The 25,350-nt window shown below is 41.2% G+C and overlaps 1 protein-coding gene across 3 annotated transcripts; it reads right to left on the minus strand.

Annotated features, from left to right (window-relative positions):
* Positions 1 to 3,843: 3,843 nt before the first annotated feature.
* Positions 3,844 to 25,316, minus strand: HESX1 (HESX homeobox 1). 3 transcript variants are annotated; one of them, XM_070390820.1, is made up of 5 exons: positions 24,180 to 25,316; positions 5,406 to 5,669; positions 4,712 to 4,911; positions 4,337 to 4,438; positions 3,844 to 4,240 (listed from the first exon to the last, which is right to left on the minus strand). In XM_070390820.1, the coding sequence occupies exons 2-5, from the start codon at positions 5,560 to 5,562 to the stop codon at positions 4,142 to 4,144; spliced, it is 558 nt and encodes a 185-aa protein (XP_070246921.1). In that variant the 5' UTR covers positions 5,563 to 5,669; positions 24,180 to 25,316; the 3' UTR covers positions 3,844 to 4,141. The 3 variants fall into 3 exon arrangements, with proteins under 3 accessions (XP_070246921.1, XP_070246922.1, XP_070246923.1); XM_070390821.1 differs by lacking the exon at positions 24,180 to 25,316 and adding an exon at positions 8,814 to 9,085; XM_070390822.1 differs by lacking the exon at positions 24,180 to 25,316 and adding an exon at positions 8,814 to 8,826 and having other exon boundaries at positions 5,406 to 5,672.
* Positions 25,317 to 25,350: the final 34 nt, after the last annotated feature.

A 25,350-nucleotide genomic window follows, 5' to 3' on the forward strand; every position in this document is an offset into this window, starting at 1 on the left:
TAGTCTCTCCAAATTACTATCAATTGTAACTGCTAAAAAAAGTTAATGGCTCATTATTTTCTTTAACAAGATCCGCATTTATGTTTTAGGTTTTTGGAAATGATTTTAGGGGAAAAACACAATTGATCTTGTATAGTATTTTGCTTCTTAAATATTCTTACATATTATGGGCTCACTTCACAATATTTAATGATATTGTTATTGGTCTGAAAATGTAAAAGGATGTATAATTACATTCATAGTTACTTCTTTAATATTATAAATTCTAGTATTTAAATTTTTCTGACTTCTGTTATTTGTTTTAATTATAAATGCATCATTTCTATTATAAATTATTTCAGTTATGTATAACTTCATCTATAAACACAATTTATTTCAGTTATAGACAAAACTGAATTTTATTTAAAAATATATATTTTTAATTCTCATCCAAAGATATGTTTCCATTGATTCCAGAGAGAGAGGGGAAGGGGGAGAGAGAGAAAAATATCCATCAAGTTGCCTCTTATTCAATATAGTACTGGAAGTCCTAGTCATAGCGATCAAACAAGAAAAAGAAATAAAAAGGCATCCAAATTGGAAAGGAGGAGGTAAAACTGTCATTATTCGCAAATGACATATTGTACACAGAAAACCCTAAAGAGTACACCAATAAACTACTTGACTTAATAAATGAATTCAGCAGGATACAAAAATAACACCCAGAAATCGATTGCATTTTTATATACCAATAATGATCTCTCAGAAAGAGAAACTAAAAAAACAAACAACAACAACAAAAAACCCAATCCCACTCACCATTGCAACAAAAAAATTAAGATACTTAGGAATAAACTTATTTAAGGAGGTAAAAGACCTGTACTCAGAAAACTATAGGATATTGAAAAAAGAGAGAGGAAGATATAAACAAGTGGGAGAATATACCGTGTTCATGGATTGGTAGAATTAGCATCATTAAAATGTCCATAGTACTCAAAGCAATCTATAGATTCAATGCAATCTCTATTAAAATACCAATGGCATATTTCACAAATCTAAACATTTATATGGTACCAAAAAAGACCCTGAATAGCCGCAGCAATCTTCAGAAGAACAAAGTTAGAGGGATCAACATATCAGATATAAGGTTATACTATAAAGTCACTGAAATCAAAACAGCCAGGTACTGGCACAAGGCATACAGGTCAGTGGAACAGAACAGAAAACCCAGAAATCGACCCAAGCCATTACACTCAATTAATATTTGACAAAGGAGGCAAGAGCATACAATGGAATCAAGACAGTGTCTTCAATAAATGGTGTCGGGAAAATTGGACAGATACATGCAAAAAAAAAAAATGAAACTAGACCACCAACTTACACCATACACAAGAATAAACTCAAAATGGATAAAAGACGTAAGTGTAAGTCGTGAAACCATAAAAAACCTAGAAGAAAACACAGGCAGCAAAATCTCAGACATCTCTCGTAGCAATGCTTGCTGATACATCTCCTAAGGCAAGGGAAATTAAGGAGAAAATAAATGTGACTACATCGAAATAAAAAGCCTCTGCACAGCAAAAGAAACCATCAACAAAACAAAAAGGGAGAACATATTTGGCAATGATACATCTGATAGAGTTAATATCCAAAATATATAAGGAACTCATAACCAAAGGAAGACAAACAATCCAATTAAAAAATAGGCAAAGGACCTAAATAGACACTTTTCCAAAGAGGACATACAGATGGCCAAGAGACGTAGGAAAAAATGCTCAAAGTCACTGTTCATCAGAGAGATGCAAATTAAAACGACAATGAGGTATATCACCTCACACCTGTCAGAATGGCTACCATCAACAAATCAACAAATGACAAGAGCTGGCCAGGATGTGGATAAAAGGGAACCCTAGTGCACTGCTGGTGGGAATGCAGATTGGTGCAGCAGCTATGGAAAACAGTATGGAGTTTCTTAAAAAAATTAAATATGGAACTGTCATTTGACCCAGTGATCCCACTTCTAGAAACCCGAAATACCAATCAGAAAGAATGTATGCACCCCTATGTTCATAGCAGCACAATTGATAATAGCTAAGATCTGGAAACAGCCCAAGTATCACATGATCTCACTCATATGTGGAATATAAGTAACAAAATAAACTGACAAATGGAGTGGATCCAGAGACAGGGAAGCGTGGAACAGAGTGAGGAATCTTGGAGGGAAGGTGGGAGAGGGTGGATGGGTGGGAGGTAATCAACTAAGGACCTTGTATGCATATATGCATGGCCCATGAACACAGACAATGGGGTGGTGAGGGCCTGGTGATAGGGGAGAGGGCAAGGGCGGGCTGGAGGGGGTCAATGGGGGGAAAAAATTGGACATATGTAATACTTTCATTTATAATGAATTAAAAAAAATAGTGCCCTGACCGTTTTGGCTCAGTGGATAGAGCGTCAGCCTGTGGACTCAAGGGTCCCGGGTTCGATTCTGGTCAAGGGCATGTGCCTTAGTTGCGGGCACATCCCCAGTGGGGAGTGTGTGGGAGGCAGCTGATCGGTGTTTCTCTCTCATCGATGTTTCTGACTCTCTATCCCTCTCCCTTCCTCTCTGTAAAAAATCAATAAAATATATTTGAAAAAAAAAATAGTGCTTCACATCTTATATTAATGAAAGCAGTTCTTTATACACTGGAAAAATGGCCATCTGGGCAGTGGAGTCTTCCTTGGAGAACCTTTAGTGCCTCTGGTCTCCCAGTTACTGCCCTTGGGGCCCTTCTGACCTCCTCCCTCCCCATCTCAACAACAGTGGAACAGAATAAGGCAGCTCATTGCTGACCGGTTGTTGAGACACAGAGCTCTCTGACCCCAAATGTGCTCTCGGTAAATGATTTTTAAGAGCTTCAAAATCTGAGTCATGCTACTTTTCCTCAGCAATAATATGCAAACTCCCTCTAATCTTTCTCATGCAATAGGAAAAAAAAAAGTTCAATAAGAACCTTCTACTTTGGTCATCACTGGGACAGAAAAGGACAGAGGAATAGGAAAGAAAGAAAAGGGAAACAAGGAAGAATTCAATTCAAAGGGGCAAAGTTGAAATAGGCTTTTAGGAGACAAAGTCAGAGCCCTCAAGCTAACATTTCAAAAAGAACACCCACTTTGGCCTTCCATTAATTAAGTGGAAAACAAATACCCAGATTTTCAGTGGTAAGACTCCTTTCTTGGGATGCTATTTAAATCTATTTGCATCTTTAATTGACAGGTACAATGGCAAATGCAAAGAAAATACATAGTTTTTGTCTCAGAAAGTGCCCTGATTATTTCCAACAAGTATGTCAGAGTACATACGCAAGGCAGGTCTTATCCCACCTTCTCAGTCAACATATTACTTGTAACAAAATATACAGCCAATTGGAAATCACTACACTAGAAATAGATATAAGCCACATGTTCATTATCACTTTAAGGAATGAAATTAAAGTACAGCATTACATGAATTAGAAAAATATTTTAAAATTTGCATTTACTTGCAGCTCAATCCTTTTGTGCAATGGTATGAATATGACAACTGATACTTTTATATTTCTACTTTGGTATAATGACTTTGCTTTTTTTAAAAACTGAAACTGGCATTCTATAAGGATTTGTATTGCTATATGGTGAAAAATTTTCACTGATTCATGCCAGAAATCAAGAGAAAATAAGATTTATGAATAAATCATATTTGATCATCTATTAAAGCATAATCACGCTTCAAAATGCATTTGAAGGAAACTAATTGAAACAAGCCACACCTTTGTGCCATTCTCCAGATGATTTTACTTGAATTATTTTGTAAATGTACAGAATTCAGTTTGTGGAGCCACTTAGTCACGAGTTTACTGATTTTAGCAAACTAATTTATTACATTAAATTTGCTCACTGAAAAAATAGCTGGCTGTTTCTGAAAATGTTTATTAAAATATATAGAAAAGGCCTTTATTATATTTAAAAGTGCCCGAGTATAACAGGTACCATGATATAGTAATTATTTACAATATATTTTCAGTGACAATGTTCAGATTAAATGCAGAAAAGAAAACATCACATTTAAAAAAAACTTGATATTTCCATTGGTTCTTCGGGTTCTGCAATTGGAAGATAACTTCACAAGTTTAGTTTCTATCTATTCCAAGAGATTTGTGTTGAAGTTTTCCTTCACCATTAGAAACTGTGATTCTCTGTGAGACCTCCTCAGTTTGGCACGCCGATTTTGGAACCATATCTAAAATTAAGAAGAAATAAAATAGATCTCAGAAACATTATTTCATTATTCTTAACATTTCAATCATCAGGAATAACAACTAAATTTGAAAATTACCTGGATTCTGTCTTCCTCTAGATTCAATTTTTGAGCTAAGTCTTCTCTGATATCAATGCCAGGATAGCAGTTTACTCTAAAGACATTTTCCAACACTTCAATCTAAGAATAAGGAAATAGTTATTTAAAATGTTGCTTCTTGGAATGTCATTATAAAATGGACTTTAATTTGTATAGCAAAATAATTTCATTTAAATCTTGGACAATTATTTTGTATGTCTTTTTAAAAAATGACTACCCACAAACTGTTAAAAATGATACATTCTGTTGTTTTATTAATAACGCCTAAATTGAAATCCCAAAGTGAATGGGCTTTTGCTCAACAGGGTGTCAATTTAAGTCTTTGTATTATTATTAGTTGAAAAAACTTCCCACCTGGTTTTGAGTAAAAGCAGTTCTTGGTCTTCTGCCTCTATACCAACTCAACTCTCTTTTCAAAGACAGTCTTTCTGAGGTTGAAAAGTAACTTTCATATTTCATAACTCTTTCTTCTGGCACTGGGTGATCCACAGTACAAGAGAATAAAATCCCATTTGGAAGGCTTGGGACATGTAGATATAGGTTAACATCTTTCCCTAAAAACAGAAAAATAAACCCCATCTTAGAAGTCCAATCCTACATTCAACAAAGTTCTATAAGAATTTCAGGAACTTGACTTTAATTTTTCTATTGACATTCTTCTGCGTTTCACAAGAGACTTGACCTCTCATCAAACAAAACCAAAAAGCAAATCAAAATGAAAATCCTGCCTTGGTGATAGAGGACCTTTTGGTCTCTGAATGCCACTTATTTTTCAGTGAAAAAACACTTAGAATATCTGATGTGTCAAATAAACACAGAGATCTGCAGGTGTGTGGCCTTTCCTGTGAGTGAACACTATACCCACTGGATTCAAGGCTGATAGTCTTTTTATTTCCCATAGGACTCAGCTGGAGATATTAAAAGTCCTAGATACTTTAGTTATGTAACTGGATGAAACTGCAGTTTCTTTTTAACTCTAGGCAATATAAAATTAAAGGCCAGATTAAACAGTGCAAGAGAAATAAAAGAGTTTAAAAATTAAGCATACCTGAGGAGCTGCAGGTGTCTGCCCAAGGCCGGTGGGGTTTCATGGATGGAACACTGTCTTTCTTCTGGTCCAGTCCTAAAATGCTCTCAATTGAAAAGGAGCAGGGTGAGGGTTTGCTTTCCCCAAGCCGAGCGCCCTCCTGAAGGCTAGGAGACATCCTCCCGTGGGCTGCACAGGTCGGCAGCTCTGGCCTCTGTGCACCTCTTGGCTGGGTCTGCCCCACACGTACAGGGCGGTGATCTTCCTGCAGGTCACGTTAGGGCTCTGCTGACAAGGGGGCAGGATTTAGAATGTCTCTAATTAAAATCCTGTCTTAGAAAGTTTTAGCAAGTCAATGAACACCCGGTCAGCAGCTTGAGGAGTTAATTGTTTATTTGTTTGCAAAGTAATTAGCAACTAATGGCTACACCAGGGGGGCCACCTACAGGGACAAAATGTGTTATCTCTCCTAAGCAGAACACAGACTTAACTTTCTCAAAAGAAGTGATGCACAAACTAGCACTCCTCTTTTATTTGAAACCATTAATGCATAAAATCATGCTTTTATTCTGAAGTTTATACTTTCATGGACTCCAGTTACCTAAACATACAGGCAAGATAGGAAAGCAGTCAAGTAATAAATAATCTAATTTAAGTGAATTTCCTTCCAAAGAAATTGGAAAAAGTAATAATCTCTTAATGCTATTACGGTAATTCTGATGAAAATTCCTGTTTTTCATATGCATATGTAATAGTAAATGTTGTCAATGAAAGCACAATAGTATTTGGAGTGCAGCATACTGGAAAAGGTTGGCAATGTTATTAACGCTGAGTGTAATTGTCTTCCAAGTGCCTGAATTAATTCATAAGAAACAGTTGCACCAAGTATTTTAAATAATTAATAAGAAAATTCCCTTCTTTCATCTTTTGTTTTAAATGCGAGAGATAGAAATTTATATAAAGATTCATATGTAACTATCTCCAAGCAATTTAAAAGCATGGCTTCAACGTAGTTATTAAAGGGAAGGATTTCTCTCACCATAGTTATTTCAAAGAAAAGAACATAGTGTACTGTATTTTTTTAAAGAAAAGTTTCCCTCTGAGGGATTGGGGGGTTCCCATGAAGACAATAGGTTTGTGAAAAATAACCAAGAACAGAATGTTTTAAATTTGTAATCTTAAGAAAAACTGAAATTAAGAGAAGAATACAGCTGCTGATTGGGAAGATTTTGAAGTGGCCGCTCCCTGCAAAAGGTACGGTACTTTTAGTTCTGTGCTCTGCTGTAGCTCTTCTCCCAGTCCCTTCCTGATGGCCAGCTTTATCATGCTTTTAAACAACTCCTGGACTTTTCTTCAGGAAAAATAGTCTGCTCATAGAGGAAATAGCCTTTACAGGATGGAACTCAACCTCATCAGATTTTATCCCCTCATGATGTCATAAACATTACGCTAAATTCTCCTATGCAAGCTCTAGAGTGAACAAAAGATTCACATACAAAACATCAACAGGCACATGTAAGATGGTGTGTAGATATACAAGTAAAGCCATGCTGACAACTGCTAGACAGATGTGAGCAGAGCAAGGACCATGGGCCAAGTACAGAAAGCCCAATGCCTAACAAGGGACAAAACAAGAACCTTGCTCCAAGGTAACATCTTCCCCTCGCATATCCTTGGTCATGAACAGTGATTCCCAAAGTGGGCGCTACCGCCCCCTGGTAGGCGCTGCAGCGATCCAGGGGGGCGGTGATGGCCACAGGTGCATTTGGGGGCAATGAGTAACTGCTATTAAAATTTTTTTTTTTTAAATCTTTATTGTTCAGATTATTACATTTGTTCCTCTTTTTTCCCCCCATAACTCCCCTCCTTCCAGCTCCCACCCCACCCTCCACCCTCACTCCCCACCCACTGAGTTCATCCATAGGTGCATGATTTTTGTCCAGTCACTTCCCGCATCTCCCACACCCCTTTTCCGCCAAGAATAGTCAGTCCATTCCCTTTCTATGTCCCTGATTCTATTATAATCACCAGTTCATTCTGTACATCAGGTTATTTATTCACTTGATTCTTAGATTCATTTGTTGATAGATGCATGTTTGTTGTTCATAATTTGTATCTTTACCTTTTTCTTCTTCTTCCTCTTCTTAAAGGATACCTTTCAGCATTTCATATAATACTGGTTTGGCGGTGATGAACTCCTTTAGTTTTTCCTTATCTGTGAAGCTCTTTATCTGACCTTCAATTCTGAATGATAGCTTTGTTGGATAAAGTAATCTTGGTTGTAGGTTCTTGGTATTCAGCACTTTGAATATTTCTTGCCATTCGCTTCTGGCCTGCAAAGTTTCTGTTGAGAAATCAGCTGACAGTCGTATGGGTATTCCCTTGTAGGTAATTGAGCCTCTTTCTCTTGCTGCTTTTAAGATTTTCTCTTTGTCTTTTGCTCTTGGCATTTTAATGATGATGTGTCTTGGTGTGGTCCTCTTTGGATTCCTTTTGTTTGGGGTTCTCTGCGCTTCTTGGACCTGTAAGTCCATTTCTTTCTCCAGGTGGGGGAAGTTTTCTGCCATTATTTCTTGAAATAGGTTTTCAATATCTTGCTGTCTCTCATCTTCTGGCACTCCAATGACTCTGATATTAGTCCGCTTAAAGCTGTCCCAGAGGCTCCTTACACTATCTTCACACTTTCGAATTCTTTTTTCATTTTGCTTTTCCAATTGGGTGTTTTTTGTCGAATCTTTGGTTTGATTCTTGTGCTCCTCTGGTCTGCTATTGGGTATAATATTCTTTATTTCAGTCCGTGTATGCTTACTTTCTAATTTCTTTATCGTAGCATCGAGGGTCTCATTAGTTTTCGTGAGGCTCTGCACAAATTTATGGCAAGCCCTCAAAATTGCGATTCTTAGCTCCATATCCTCCATTTCTGTCATGTTTTTTTGTCTCCGCATCTTTTATGCTTTCTTGGTGCACCCCCTTGTGGTCTCTGTGCGCAGTCTTGTTCTAGCCAAGCCTTAATTGTTGTAGTTAACACTAGAGGGATTTGACCACCAGGCCGACTGGCGGTGGAAATCAGCTGTGGGAAAACTTCAGTCCTCAGGGGAGGCGCTAGTCCAGCCCTTGCCTGAGGCGATCGGCAAATGGCTGTGCGCAGGGTTTGGGCGGGGCGGGCTCAACAGGGCGGGGGGGAGGGAGCAGCTATGGCCGCTCTCAGTCCGTCCCCAGTGGCTCTGCCTCTCTGTCCCAGCAATCGCTGCAAACCTCGGAGGGGCCGTAGCCAGACAGTCCCGCTTCTCCCGTTTGAGTCTGGGTCCCTAGAGACTCGCCCGGATCTGTAGCCCAGAGTCTGAGACTGGCTCCTGATTGAAAACGACAATCGCGCCCTCAGCCGCCAGCCCGCTTTGCGCGCGCACCCTCACCACTGCACCGCCGTACCTTTAAATTTTCCACACTGCGCCTCCCCTGAGCGTCGGAATGCTGTTGTTTTTGCTTCTAGTTGAAGAGACTCTCCTCAGCCAGCCTTCCCGTGGTTCTGGTTGATGTCCGCTCCGACTTTTAGTTGTATTTTTGAAGTGGTTGTCCATGGCGGCAGTCTCCGGTGTTTACCTATGCCGCCATCTTCGATTCTCTGCTATTAAAATTTTTTAAAAATTAATTTCCAGGGGCGGAGTAATATTTTTTCTGGAAAGGGGGTGGTAGGCCAAATAAGTTTGGGAACCACTGGTCATGAAGTTTAGACCCCTGACCTTTTTCTCCCTAAACATAACATCAAGCTTCAGTTGTATTTCAGCTCCAGGCCCAGAAAAGTAGCAAAACCAGACAAGTGACACTGTGGCTGCCCTCAGAACCCGCTCATTGACTGTGAAATGACGCCCTGCCCTGGCACAAACAGTGGAGACCACGACCCTGAAGAGCATACCTGGAGAGCTGATGAATATTCTATTGAGATACTCCCTGAGACCTCCCCTAAGATTTCCACCTGCAAGAGAGAGATTAATGCTCAGGACAAAGGACCCAGTGGGCACTCTCCTATCTCTCTCTTCTTCCCCCACAGGCACGCATCTCCTAACCTCTAAGGGAACCCATGAGACTTGCAAACAGGAGAGCAATGGACAGCAGCAGCTCGTCCCAGGCTACCCTCCTGACCCTGTCTCCAAGGCCCCCTTTTCTCTGACTTTTCTGTGAGTCCAAGCAGCCCAGGCTAAGCTTCCCTGTTGCTTCTTTTATGACCTTCCTTGTTTCACTGTCCTAAGTGTATTTTTGCTGCCGTCATGTACCCAATACCCTTTGGCTCAGTGCTCTGTACCACTTTCCTTTGGATATCTCCATCAACCAACACCTTTTCCTTTAATAAATTCAATTTTTCTTTATTCGCCATCTGAGAAGGCTTCTTAGCCTGTCCGGTACCACTGACTTGAACCTTTCAAGAATGAATAAACTAGTAAACTTTATACCGCATGGAGGTTTTACCTATAGTAGATAGGCTGTACAAAAATGGGGGTGAACTTAATCTGGGAAGACTTGGAGCAAGAGAGACTTCATGCCCTTCCCAGATTCCTTTCTCTCCTCTGAAACATTCATTCATTCATCCACTCATTCGACAATTGGTTGAGTACCTACTCAGTACCAGAATAAATAGAATAGGATTCGTGCCCTCATGAAGCTCACCATGGTGCTGGGTGAGGTAGAGGTGGAAAGAGAGGCAACGAACAATAGTATATAAATAAATAAATTCATACATTAATTAGAAGAATGAAAAAAAAAAAGCAGGTGAGCCAGGTAAGCTGGATCAACAGTGCATAAGGTGGGAAAAAGCCTCGCTGAAACTCCGAGTAGTGCCCCCCATGGAGTAGTGCCTCAGAGGTGCAAGTTGAAAGGATGTTATAGCACATGCTGGAGTCACTCCAGTCCTCAATTTCTTCTTTATCAAGAGGACATTCCAATATTTTTATTTGTCTTGAGTTGATTTTATCTGGATTTACATAATACCAGTTTATATATAGACTAGAGGCCCGTTGCAGGAAGATTTCTGCAAGAATAAATAGGGCTTCCTGTGGCTGGAGCAAAGCAGAGAAGGGAGCGAAACCCACTGAAGTGGGTTTGCCCTCCCACCCTCAGCCTCTGCAGCTGGGTTTCCCCTCCCGCTCCCAGCTGCTGCGGCTGGGTTTCCCCTCCCTCCTCCCGTCTCCGCAGCCTTGGCTCCGTTCCTGTCTCCGCTGCCTCTACTTTGCTCCCTTCTGTAGCGCTTCGCTTCCACATTGTCTTCAGTCTTCGCTCTCAGCTGCCAATATGCAAATTAACCGCCATCTTTGTTGGTGGTTAACACTTGGATTGCGGGAAACGAGTTAAGTCGGCTCGCGTGAATTGCGCGTACTCCGCGGGAGCCGTCTTAACTCGGTTCATATAGATTTGCGGTGGAGTGCGGGAAACGTGTAAACTCGGGCCGATTGTAACTGCGTATTACCAAATATTTGTTTGTTTGCCGTTCACAAAGATACCTACCTGCGGATGCGAACCGCCATCTTATATTTTGGCGGGAAATTCACCCGACACCGTAGTGTTAATTTGCATATCATGCCAATTAGCCAATGGGAGGTGTAGCGAAGGTATGGTCAATTACCATGTTCGTCTATTATTAGATAGGATGAGTTGTTAAAATCAAAGGTAGGAAAGAATTTCTCTGAAAATGGGGGTAAAAGTTTTCTCATATGTAAAAGTGTTCACTCAACAGATTTTTATAGAGCACTTAATATGTGCCAGGTACAATTCTAAGTACTAGAGATCAGTGTTGAACAATACAAGGTACTCAGGGAGTGATAAACTCATTAAAAGGAATAAACAAGGTGATGGTGATGAAACTTAAGAGGGGTGGGTGGATAGGTAGGTAGGGAGAGGGTCTTTAAGTATAACAGTTGGGCAGGCCTCCCTAAGGAGGTAACATCTTAGCTGATGCTGAGGATGAGAGAAAGTCAGCATGCCAAGATATTGAGAAAGAACATTCAGTTTAGGAAACAGCAAGTACAAAGGTTTTGCAGCTGAAAAGCACTGGAATATTTGAGAAAGAAAAGGCAATAGCCAAAGGGAAGTGAGTGGTACCAGATGCTATTATTTGGAGAACCAGGCTGGGCTCGATAATGGATGGCTTTTATAAAAATCATGGTAATGAATTCAAGTGCAAGGGGAAGCCAGGGTAGCATTTTAAGCTGGGACTGACAGGATAGTCTGAGCAGTTTTTTTTTCCCTCTTAATCCTAACCCGAGAATATTTTTTCCATTGATTTTTAGTGAGAGTGAAAGGGAGGGAGTGAGGGAGAGGAGTAGGGGGAGAGGGAGAGGGCGATGAAGAGGGAGAGGGAGGGAGAGGGGGAGAGAGAGAGAGAGAGAGAGAGAGAGAGAGAGATAGATGTGGGAGACACATTGATTGGTTGCCTCCCACCAGGTATGTGCTCTGACTGGGAAATGAACCCTTCAATGCAATGCTCTAACCACTTAGCACACTGACCAGGGTGTCTGAGCAGGGTTTTACTCACAAAACTTCTGACATGAAATGTATATGGGTTTTCCATTCCAAATAATTCTCCAATTCTCTGCAGACAACAACTGGGTGCCCTACAATTCAATTCAATTCTGACACTAACTACCAGGAGTTAACACAAACACCACAGGTTCAGTCCCACAAAACTGCATGCACTTCAGAAACAAGTCACAAATCCTAGGTGGCCACTTGTACTTCTGACCAACTGGCCATAAATCCAGGGTTTCCATGAGCCCTCCTCAGGTTCAGTTATGTGCTAGAATGGCTCCCAAAACTCAGGAGGCACTTTATGTTTCCTGTTTTATTATAAAGGATAACTCAGAAACAGTCAAATAGAAGAGATGCATAGTGCAAGGTATGGGGGAAAGGAAGCTCTCTGAGCCACCATCCTACCCTCCTAGCACTTCAATGTGTTCAGCAATCAGGAAGCTCTTTGAACCCAGTTTTGTGGAGGTTTCATTACGTAAGCATCATTGTTTAAATCATTGGCTATTGGTGATTGACCTCAATCTCTATCTCACCTCCCCAGAGGTTAGGAAGTAGGGCTGAAAGTTCTAAACTTCTAATCAAGGTTAATAAACCTGGAGACAGATTGATCAAGAACAAAAGAACACAAATTACCAATATTAGGGATAAAGAGGTGTTACCATTACAGAGACCACAGACATTAAATAGATAAAGGATTATGAACAACTTTATACCAATAAATTCAATAACTTGCATAAAATAAGTATCTTTAAAAGCTATGATTACCAAAACTAAGATAAGATACAACAGAAAATATTGGCCCTGGCCAGTTTGGCTCACTGGTTAGAACATAGGCCCGTGGATCGAAGGGTCGTGGGTTCAATTCCTGGTCAAGGGCACATACCTCAGTTGCTGGTTCTATCCCTGGGGTGTGTGTGGGAGGCAAGAAATCAATGAGTCTCTCTCATGTGGATGTTTCTCTCCCTCTCTCCACCCGCCCTCTCCCTCACTTCTACTCTGTCTGAAAATCAATGGAAAAAATATCCTCGGTGAGGATTAAAAAAAAGAAAAAGAAACAAAATTGGTTATCAAATTCTTTCCCAAGTTCACTAATGAAATTCATCAAATATTTAAAGAGCAGTCTTAAACAATACTAGTCTTATACAAACTGTTTCAGAAAATGGAATGGCTTTCTAAATTTGTTTTATAAGGCCTGAATAACCCTGATAACAAATTATACATAAATACCCTTTAAGAACACAGACTTTTTTTATTCCTTAAAACATTAGCAAATTGAGTGTAGAAACATACACAGAGGATAATGTATTATGAGTAAGTGGGGCTTTTCCCAGAAAGGCAAGTTTAATATTTAAAAATCAATCAATGTCATCCATCACATTGACAGAAAAAAAGCTGTGATCACATTAACAGATGCAGAAAAATATTCATGACTTAAAAAAATCTTTCAACAAATTAGGATTAGAAGTAACTTCCTTAATTTGATAAAGGGCATCCATAGAAATAATCAGGTAACATATATTTAATAGTGAAATATTGAATGCTTTCTCCCTAGGATTAGTTACAAGGCAAGGATGTTTACTTTAAGCATTTCTATTTAACATTATATTGGATCTAAGGCAGTGCAATGAGGCAAGGAAAAGAAATAAAAGTCATATAGATTAAAATGGAAGTAAACTGTCTCTATTCACAGATGACATGATTATTTACATAGAAAAATCTTAAGAATCTATAAAATAAATTCATTAAAAAGTATAATGTCATTTATGTAATGTTCTAAAATACACAAAACGAGTTTATATTGAAAAAATCAAAAGGTGTGAATGGAGGTGGAGACTAAATGGGAAGAATGAGGAGGCTTGGGGGGTAATGGTAATATTTTATATCTTGCTGGAGTTTGGATTACACAGATGTATAGATTTGTCAATTCTCATTGATTGGTACTCTTCACTGTATATAAAATTTTATCTATTAAAGTATAAGCAAGTATTGAATTATAGTTAATGATATGCATGCTGATGAGCTTAAGGGAAAAGTTGTTGATGTCTGCAACTTTAAAATAAAAAATAAATAAGACAGCCCTAACCGGTTTGGCTTGTGGATAGAGCATCAGCCTGCGGACTCAAGGGTTCCAGGTTCGATTCCGGACAAGGGCATGTACCTTGGTTGCAGGCACATCCCAGTAGGGGGTGTGCAGGAGGCAGCTGATCGATGTTTCTCTCACATCAATGTTTCTAACTCTCTATCCCTCTCCCTTCCTCTCTGTAAAATATCAATAAAATATATTTAATAAAAAATAAATAAATAAATAAATAAATAAGATGGATGGATGGATAGATATGTGATTAACATTAAACATCTATAATAATAAAAGCGTAATATGCTAATTAGACTGGACAGCTGAACAACCTTCAGACGTCCTTCTGGACAACCTTCTGGACAAAGCCGGGGCTGCAAGGGCCGAGGCAGCCACTGTGGCTTGCGAGGGCTGAGCCCTTTGTGCAAATTTTGTGCATTGGGCCTCTAGTTAATCTATAATTGCAGACCAACAGAACTTCTCATGCAATGGAGTTTTCTAAGATAATGGAAATGTTCTATATCTGCACTACCTAATATGATAGCCACAGGTCACATGTGGCTAATGAGCACTTGAAATGTGGCTAGTGCAACTGAGGAACTAAACCTTAAATTTATTTAAATTTAGTTAGCCCACATGTGGCCAGCATAGACAGAGAACATTTCCATCACTGCAGAAAGTTCAGTTGGGCAATGCTGGTCTACAAGTATAGAAAAATGTTGAAAATAGTGATGATGAAAACAGACACTGTTCTTTTGTTCCTCACTTGAGAACAGTGTTTCACCATTAATATATACAGTTGGTTTCTAATAAATGTTATTTATCTATATTGCTTTATAGCTTCTAAAGCATTTTAACATATATGTATTTAATCCTTTCACAAATCCTCCACTATATGTAGCTGAGAAAACAGAAACTGAGAGTTCAGTTGTAATTTATAGAAGTCATCAGCTAGCAAGTGGCAGAGTTTTGACTTGGATTTTCTGTTTGGAAATTCCCTATTTTATAGACATTATCAAATAACAACCACTGTAATATCCTCACCAATGATCTCATGATATAAAGTGTACTGATCAGTTAAGAAAAAGGTTGTGAAACCTCGCAAATGATTTATCCTCAATAACTTTTAACAGTTATTTTGATATGAGAAACAAAAGTTTGACAATTGACAATGAAGATATTTTAGGAATCATAAAATTGTACAGTCTGTATTATAAACATCTACATGTATAAGTAAAAATTTAGAGGTTTATGTTTTGTTTTATAACTTCTAAATCCACCCAGGTTTTTATCATTTATTTTCTAATTGTGTATTACAATTAAATTCCAAATCATTAACATCAGTGGGAAAAATGCCCACTGTCTTAGGTGTTTTGGCAGAGATTTTTAAAAAATAAATCAGCCATATAATTATTATGCTCACAATCTGTGAGCATAAGATAGAAATGCAATAAACAAAGCTCTAATGACACTTGTACTTTATTTTTGCATAGGAATTACACTGTCCTATTTGAGGCTGTCAGTATTTTTAAATGTTAAATGTGTTTTTGAAAATAAAAGTTTATTTTTTACTGTTATACATTCAGTGTCTCCTAGAACAATGTCAAAGTAGATATTTAATAAATATTTGTTAAATGAGTGAACAAACAAATGGATGGATGGATGGGATTAGGAAGAAGACATCTGCAAATTGGACAGACAATGTAACTGCTGTGGGTTTACTATTGTTGCCAATGTTTTTAAAAAAATGTTTTATTTTTCAATTAAGTTTACACTCAATATTATTTTGTATTAATTTCAGGTTTCAGGTGTACAACATAGTGGTTAGACAGTTATATACTTTACAGTGTTTCCCCTGATACTTCCAGTACCCTCCTGGCACCATACATAGTTATTACAATACTAGAGGCCCGGTGCACAAAATTCGTGCGGCGGGGGCGGGGGGGGGGGGGGCGGTCCCTCAGCCTGGCCTGCGCCCTCTCGCAATCCAGGACCCCCCAGGTATGGTCCTTAGGCCTGGCGGGCGATCAGGACCTATCCGGGCTTTCCTTCCCCTGGCTGCCGGCAGCTGGCCCTGCCCCTGCCACTGCTTGCCATCTGTGCAGCGCTCCCCCCCCCTCCCCCTCAACTGGCTGCCTCCCTCTGCAAGTGACAGGCTTGGCTGGACTAGGCCTCCCTCTGCTGGATGATCACTGGGCAGCCCCGCACACCTGCCACAGCGTCACTGGCTGGTGGCCTGGGCCTCCCTCTGTGGGGTGATTGATCAGGGGGCCCCCAGATCGATCGCCCCGCAGAGGGAAGCCCTGCCCTCCTGCCGCAGTGCCACCGGCTGGGTAGCCTGGGCCTCCCTCTTTGGGGCGATTGTGGAGCACACCCCCTGACCCCCGATCGATTGCCCGCCAGCCAGTAGCCTGGGCCTCCCTCTGCAGGGCAATCAATTGTGGAGCCCCCCCATCGATCGCCCCACAGAGGGTGGCCTGGGCCTCCCTCTGCAGGGTGATTGTGGGGTGAATGGCGGGGTCCCCCGACCAATCGCATCGCGCCCACCTTGGCTGGCCTGGTGCCAGTGTGTGTCATAGTGTGGTCGTCTGGAAGGTCATCCATATGGTCATTCTGCTGTTCAGTTGTTTGGTCGATTTGCATATTACGCTTTTATTATTATAGACTAGAGACCTGGTGCACAATATTTGTGCATGAGTGGGGTCCCTAGGCCTGGCTGGCGACCATGGCCGATCAGAGCTAGGTCAATCAGGACCAGGCTGGAGAGGAGGCGACGGTCACTGGGCTGGGCGTGGAAGGAATGGATGCCAGATGCCAACTCTGCCATTGTTGGTGCCCCGCCACCACGCAGTTCCCTCCTCCTCCATTCCCTCCTCCTTCACTCCTCCTTTGCTTGCTGCCCTGCTGCCACCGAGACGGGTGGGCAGCAGGCTGACTGAGGCCTGCTGGCTGGGGGAAGGGACGGGGCGTGGGAGGTTGACTGCTGGCCCCATGGAAGGTGCCAGCCCTCGACCCCCCTGGGAAAGGGGCCACGTCAACCGTCAGCCACCCCCAGTTCCCATCCAAGCCTGGGGCCCCGCCCCGACCAGGTGATCGGGGCCTGGTGACTGGGGGGAGAGAATGCGGTAGGTTGGCCGGCTAGGGGAGGTTGGCAGTGGGAGCGCACTGATCACCAGGGGGCAGCTCCTGTGTTGAGCGTCTGCCCCTGATGGTCAGTGCACATCATACAGACCAGTTGTTCTGGTCATTCTGGTTGCTTAGGCATTTATATATATAGATTATTGACTATATACCCTTTGCTGTACTTTATATCCCTGTGATTATTTGTAACTACCAATTTATACTTCTTAATCTCTTCATCTTTTTCACCCATTCCTCCAACCTCCCTCCCCTCTAGCTCTGTGTGTGAAGGTACTCCTAGTTTTCTATGAACCAGTTATATATCACTCCAGGGTAATCCACAAATTAGAAAACATTATGGCATTCTGTAATGAAAATTTAATAAAAGTGAGATGCAGATTCACTTTAAAAATCTGAGCTTGAAATGTAAAAATCCTAAGTCCTGTTAAACAATTCACATCTGTAGGACTCTGTTGTTCCATTGTTGTTAGTTGTGACACAAGGTATCTTTCCCAGTGATTACAAGGTTTAGAAGAGTGCGGGCTGTTTCATACACTCTTCTATCTTTCCCAGCACCTCTCACAGTGCCTGTCACATAGGAGATATTAAATAAAGGTTCACTTTATTTGTAACATTTAGAAACCTTTCAGGCTTTATTCACAAATCTCAAGAGCACAGTTTCATATTTTTATATTTTCAAATTAGTTAAAATGGTCTTCAGTAAAATATGGTGCTTTGCACATAGCAGGCCCTTGATTTTTAAAATTGACATGCAATGATTTGTGGCTTCCTGTCAAGATGGCGACATTAGTAAACATGATACTCGCATCCTCCCACAACCACATCAAAATTACAACTAAACCACAGAACCACCATCATTCAGAACTGCCTGAAATCAGGCTGAATGGAAGTCCTACAACTACAGAATTACAGAAGAAGCCACACTGAAACTGATAGAAAGGGCAGAGTCATAGAATGGGTTGGTCTGACACCTATGTGTGGCATATTTTTAATAGAAAGGGATGTTTTGGCTGCAGAGGTCTCTGCGAGGAGCAAGGGGTCCTAGCCCCACACCAGGTATCTGAGGCCAGGATTCCAGTGCCAGGAAGAGTAGTCCCATAACTTCAGGCTGTAAAAACCAGTGGGGATTGTGGCTGAATGACACAGGCTACTAGAGTCCCAAGCAGTTCCTCTTAAAGGGATGGTGCACAGACTTACTCAGACTCACTCCTCTGAACTCCAGCGCTTGGGCAGCAGCTTGAAAAGATCCAGGGACACATGGGGAGGAACTAAATTGTCTGGCATCAGGGCAAGAATTGGGGGAAAGTTTTGTCCCAGACAAAAGTGCTGGCAGAGGTCATTGTTGCTTTGCTGAGACCTCCTGGCTCCAGTACCAACAGGCATTCGTCATATCCAAGTCTCCATCAACCTGGCCCAGACTGTTTGCCAGGCCCCAATAATTCCCTGAGACACTGCTCCACACAATTAGTAATCTCACCCAAGCTGTTTGCAATGGCTTTTCCATATGAATGGCCTGTCCTAGCTCAGGCTTCAGACTTTCCTAAAATTTCTCAAACAAGCAGCAGCTGGCATCAGCGTGCCCCATACCTCACGATAAGTGGCCCCAGGCCTGGCACTAGCAGTAACCTGCCTTGGTTCACAGCTTGGTCTCTCCTGGGAACCTCCAAGGCCAATAGAAGTAGCAGCCATTTGCAGATCACTCTATAGCTTGTGCTGGGTGGCCCTGGCAGTAGCTGACTTTGCACCTCCAGAGAGTCCTCAGAGCCAGTGCATCCACTGTTCATCTTCAGACCAAGTCAGATTACAACCCTACCACATCCATTAGCAACACATTCAAGGGGTAGATTTGGAGAGGACCAAAGCCCCATTGAAGCAAGCCTCTCCTATATAGCAGCTCTTCTGCGGTAGTTGCAACTGGTCCTCACAGCCAATTGGCCTGGAAGTCAATCCCTCCCAGTGATGCCAACAGCAATGAAGGCTCAACTACAACAGGACAGTGCACACAGCCCACACAGCAGTGCACCTAGAGTGCCTAGCTCAGTGATTGGTGAGGCTGAGCCACTGGGCCCTGAAGGACACCTATCACACAAGGCCACTCTACCAATTCCAGGAGACATAGCAGCTCCACCTAATACATAGAAAAAAACACAGGGAAGTAGCAAAAATGCAGGACAAAGAAACAAATGAAAGAACAGAAGAAATCTTCAGAAAAAATACTAAATGAAATGGAAGCAAGCAAACTACCAGATACAGAGTTCAAAACAATGGTTATAACGATGCTTAAGGAATATAAATGGAAACTTCAAGGAACTTAGTGAGAAGATCAATGACATAAAAAAGGACCAGTCAGCCTGGCCAGTGCAGCTCAGTGGTTGAGTGACAACCCATGAACCTAGAGATCACTGGTTTGATTCCCAGTCAGGGCACCTGCCAGAGTTTCAGGCTCGATCCTCAGTAGGGGGTGTGCAGGAGGCAGCCAATCAATGTCTCTCTCTAACAGACATTTCACCTCTCTAGCCCTCTCCTTTCCTCTGTCTCTAAAAAAAATAAAATAAAAAAATCAACACATATTCAAAAAAAATTCATTCAATACCACATTAATAGAGTTAAATATGACACTCTCCTCCAATTCTACCCATTTTTACTCCACACCCACTGATTACTACTACTAACAGTTTGGTGCCTTTCCTTCCTGTCTTTTTTAAATGCCTTCAAATAAATAGGTGGACACGCACAGACACGTTTTTATCCATATGGAGTCAGATGTGTATTTTTCTGCTAGATGTGTATTTCACTGCTCCCTACTCCCATCCTCGCCCTATGACGCACTATGTCAGTATGTATAACTCTATCTCATTCTTCTACAGTTGTTTGGTGCTAGACATCAAATGGATGAACCATAATTTATTGAATAACACTCCTGGGCACTTTGGGTTGTCTCCATTTTTTTAAAAAAATCTAATCATTGTAGATGAAATGGGAGAGCCTGATTGGCATTTATAACATTGTTTCTAGGGAATAAATGTTATGGTTCTTATCAACATTTTTTGAAATCTTAACTTCTATTAAAGGTATTTTTATCCAAAACCAGGTAAAAGTCAAAGTCTTCACAATAGGTCACAAGGTTTTACACAACATAGCCTCTTCTTCCTCCCTCTTCAGAGTCAGACTTCTCCTGGCTCATTCCTCTCCTGTCACCTTGGTCTCTATGCAATTCTTGAAAACAAGCCAGACCACTCCAGCCTTAAGTCTTAGGGCCTCAGCGCTGGTGAGCCTATTTAAAATTGCAACTGCCTCCTCATCTCATTTTCCCTGCTCTATTTTCTATAGCATGTACCACTTTCTAAAATACTATGCTTCTAATGACTTACTATGTTTATCATTTTTCTTTCTTCTCACCATCCTCACAAGGACAGAGATTTTTAATATTTTGTTCATTACATAGTAAATATTTGTGGAATAAAGACAACCATTTCCTGAGGTAGTACTTTGAATCTCAAAACTAAATTTATAGCACCACCTAGTGCTTGTGGAAGGATGTGCTGATTAACCCTGAGATTTATTTGCACTAGCCATGGTTTACTCAAATTCTCACTATTGGTTTTTTTTTTTTTTTTAACTGCCCTCTGTGGTTCTGCGAAATTAAAATGTTTTCAATGATTAAACGGTATGAAACACACTGACTTCTCTAAGGGCCACCTCTTTTCCACTAACCTGCCCCAGAATTCTAGTGGGGGTACGAGTATCATTAAGTCATGTCTTTTAAACTTAGGGCATCTCTTCCTCCTCACTGCCAAAACTCCAAAACAGGACAATAGCCTTTGCTGTTTTGGTACTGACAATTTTTCTCCAGAATATCAAAATACACATTTATTAATTTAAAAATTTTTGTTTTGGCTATAAAAACCCCCTAAGTCAAAGTGATAAAACACTAGCAAAGGTAATGGTAATGTTTAAAATAGTTTCAGGATTCTCTAAAAGAGTGAGCACCACCTTCTAACATAGGAAGTATTGGTTTCTTTAGATATGAAAAAAGGGAAAATTAAGAAAACAAAGCTGCCTTAAAAGCATTAAAATATTTAAGATTAAATTAAGCTAATTTTTATTGAATGCTTATTGTTCTTAGGACTATTTTGAAAACTCATTAATCATCTTCACAATATTATAATGTAGGTTCCCTATATTAGGCCCTATTTTTCAGATGACAGAATGGAGACACAAAGTCACAAAACTAGTAAAGAGTACAGCCAGGAATCAAAGATAGCTAGGCTGGCCTAAGCTTTTATCCATCTCCCCACAGAATTGAGAAGGACTCTGCTTTGATTCAAAGTTCTTAGCCTGGCCAAAGAAATAAATTTAGTAATGTCCTTTTCTTCCAAAAAGGAATCAAGGCAACCATAAAAGAAACAGAAGCATATACAGTTATTCTAGGAATAAAGTTCTTTGTACAGCCAAGAAAGTGGAAGCTACAGAATTTGCCTTTCATTTTAAGGATGCTTGGCAAAGAGCAAAAGCAATTACCAACATCAAGGTCAAAGGTGGAGGGTGGTTTGCAGTGGCACAGTGAAGAATCTGTTGGTTCTTGCTGCTCATCCACCTCTTTTTGAAATCCACTCCTCAGAACTTTTGAGTCTACCCTCAGATTGCCCAAAGCAGTGGTCGGCAAACTCATTAGTCAACAGAGCCAAATATCAACAGTACAAAGATTGAAATTTCTTTTGAGAGCCAAATTTTTAAAATTTAAACTATATAGGTAGGTACATTGTTATTAACTTAATTAGGGTACTCCTAAGGCTTAGGAAGAGCCACACTCAAGGGGCCAAAAAGCTGCATGTGGCTTGAGAGCCGCAGTTTGCTGACCACGGGGTTAGAGCATTGTCCTGATATACCAAGGTTATGGGTTCGATCCCCAGTCAGGGCACATACAATAATCAACCAACGAATGAATGAATAAGTGAAACTATAATTCAATGTTTCTCTCTCTCTCTCTCTCTCTTCCTCTCCCGTTCCTCTTTCTCTAAAATCAATAAAAAATCCCACTTCTAGGAATATACCCTAAGAAACCCAAAGTGCCAATCAGAAAGAATGTATGCACCGCTATGTTCATAGTAGCACAATTTACAATAGCTAAGGTCTGGAAACAGCCCAAGGGCCCATCAGTAGATGAGTGGATAAAAAAACTGTGTACATTTATACCACAGAATACTATGCAGCAGTAAAAAGGAAGAATCTCTTACCCTTTGAGACAGCATGGAGGGACCTGGAGAGGATCATGCTAAGTGAAATAAGTCAGTCAGAGAAAGACAAGTATCACATGATCGCACTCATATGTGGAATCTAAGTAACAAAATAAACAGATGAACCGACTGGATCCGAGACATGGAAGCATGGAATAGAGCGCGGAATCTCAGAGGGAAGAGGGGGTCGGGAGGAGAGAAGGCAGGTAATCAATCAAAGACTTGTATGCATATATGCATGGCCTACGGACACAGACAATAGGGTGCTGAAGGCCTGGGGCAGAGGGGAGGGGGCGGGCCAACTGGAGGAGTCAATGGGGGAAAAAGGGATCATATGTAATACTTTCAACAATAAAGAATTATATTTAAAAAATTTAAGAAAACAATTATCTGTTAAAGTGAGTCCATTAACAAGTGATTTACTAGCTAACATCCAGAATTATTTGCATTATACATTATACTTTTAAAAGGAGTATGAATTCCTCAGAATTTCAGATTTATTGGTTCTTTCGGGGGATATTTGTGAAGATGAGGCTTCCCCTACTCTCCAGGTGAATCTGGAAATGGTGCCCCTGTCCCTATTCTCAGCTGGAATCTAGGACTCTTTTCCTAAATGTTTACTTGACTCTTTAAATTTTCTGAAATACAAGGCTAGTTTGGAATGGAAAACGGTTCTTCTCCGTTTTGGATGGAGTTTTTCAACTTGTGCTTTGAGGATCATTTGCTTTGACTCACGTGGGGTAACTCCCACCCCATTTCTGACCTCTGGCATCAGAACCTTCCAGCTGTGCTAAGAAATATGTATTCTAACAACCTTCCCCAGATGATTTGTATGACCAAGGGGGGTAATTTTGAAAAGTAAAGTATCAGAATCATTTGTGTTGTTAGATTCTTTCCTATTACAGACCACAGACCAGAACTTCAAAGAGTATCATGTAAAAACCCAATTATAAGATCAAATATAATTTTAGTAGACTAATAATTAACAAATCTATTTACAGGATTGTATGTCCTTTTATTGTAAATTACAGGTATGAAACGTCTCAAAGAATTGTGTGGTGAATGTCGTTTAATCCTGCCTTGCCTTCCATAAAATTAACCAGCTGGCCGAAGTTTTTACTATGCTCCCCACATGTGCGTCTCCAGTAACCCCTGAGGCATTCTCTCTGAACAAGCCTCATTTCCTGTGTAAAAGGAACTGAGCTTGGTCAACTGTACAGAATCTCGGTTGATTAAACTTAAATTGGTTGTCAGAGGAGGCTGTAATTCTGCAGTTGTGGAGATGTTTTAAAATTAAAAATACAATAATCTTTTTGGATGAGCAGGGTATATAACAGTAGCCTAGATACAGGATCCAAACAGAAGGCCTGTTAAGATTCTTTATAGTTTTATGATTTGACTAAACTGCCTCTCCATTCAATTGAATGTCAACTTGTTTTTTTTGTTGTTGTTGTTGTTGTTTTTCATTTTTTAATCAGCAGAGCCCGGTAAGAATTCCTTGTCCCTCCTTGATAATATCGTAGCCTCTTGAGAATCCATTACAAAAAGACAGTTGAGATGCACATAACACACAAAGGAGGAAACCATTGAACTTGATGAGAACACCCCACCCAGATCATTCAGTTACCTAACGGAATTTTTCACTGAAATCATTGGGTTTGGCCAACTGGCCAACTCTCTTCAACAACAACATAGAATGACTCTTCTTCCTCACACTTGGTTTTCACTGCTCACTTTCTCTCGATTCTGGGCAATCAGAAAAGGCCGCTGCCTTGCTTTTCCCACACTCACAATCTAAATCACAGCTGCACCAGGCAGGTCACTTACCTCACAAGTCTTCCTCGGTAGAGCCAGGCTGCACGCCGCTGGGCTGCCGGAGTGAAAAGAAATCGGGGAGGACCGACGGGTTGCTGGGACCTGGAGGTGCTGTGGGTACATCTCAGCAGCTGGGAACCAGCAGCGCTGGGTAAGGCCGGACTCCAAACACCTTTCAAAAACTAAAGGTCTCTTCCAGAGGGTGACTAGTTGATAAAAAGCAATCCAAGGGGAGAGCTTTTCGTTAGAGTTTATAACATGAAGGCTACTTCTGTGAAACCACTGCAAGTCTACCTGGGAAAACATTGAAAACCTGACTTCATCCTTCTTCAGGAGGCCGTGGGAAAACCTAGCTTCGGTGGAAAAGGAGTGCCTTCCATTCCCGTCGCTGTAGCTGGGTTTGCTCCCACGCACCGGTGGAGCCAGGCAACTGATCATCTTTATACTTTCAGTCAGCATTTCTTGACTGAAAATGGGATGGGCTGGTGGGGCGAATGGCTGGATGTGCAGGCGGCGCTGTGATCTGCCATTTCATCTGCAAGGAACGCTCCTCGCGCCACAGGGAACCGCGCCGGCAGCGTGCGGCCGAGGCAGGTGGACGGGGAGGCGGCACGTCCGGTCCAGATCCAGTCCCGAGAGCGGCCTGCGCCTTCTCCACGGTAAAACCAGGGGCCCAAGAAGCTCCTTAAAGCTTCTTCCAAAACTTTCCCACTAAACACAAGTGCTGGTCAGTCACCAACATAACTGACTAGGGAATTCTGATTTTTAAAAGCTGTTTTCATTTGTGATTTTAAAGAAATATGGACGTCTAAATCGTGGCTTGTCAGTCCTTCAAGACCAGGTAAGAATGGATGATTTTGGCGACAAGGTCACATGTTTTAAGCTGAATAAACTGGTATCCAAATGTCCAGAAAAATAATGTAGAATCTACTGTCCACGAATGAGCCGGGAAAGCCCGGTGAATGACACGACCTCGGACCCCACAGACCTCTGAGGTGGCCAGCACCGTTTTGCTGGAGGGGGAGGGTCGGGAAGGTTCCGTTTGAGACACTAAAGGAAGGCAACAGCAGCAGGGCCTCTTGCATGGTCGCTGACGGAAAATGCTGAGGGAGAACTAAAGCCGCCCCCAATTGCCCAGTGTGGTCCTCACTCGAGGCTCTGGTTCTCGACGCGCGCGCGGCGA

This window comes from Myotis yumanensis, unplaced genomic scaffold (genome assembly GCF_028538775.1).
Source record: "Myotis yumanensis isolate MYYU_CA2020_CCGP unplaced genomic scaffold, mMyoYum1.0.hap1 SCAF_14, whole genome shotgun sequence".
Lineage (NCBI taxonomy): Eukaryota > Metazoa > Chordata > Mammalia > Chiroptera > Vespertilionidae > Myotis > Myotis yumanensis.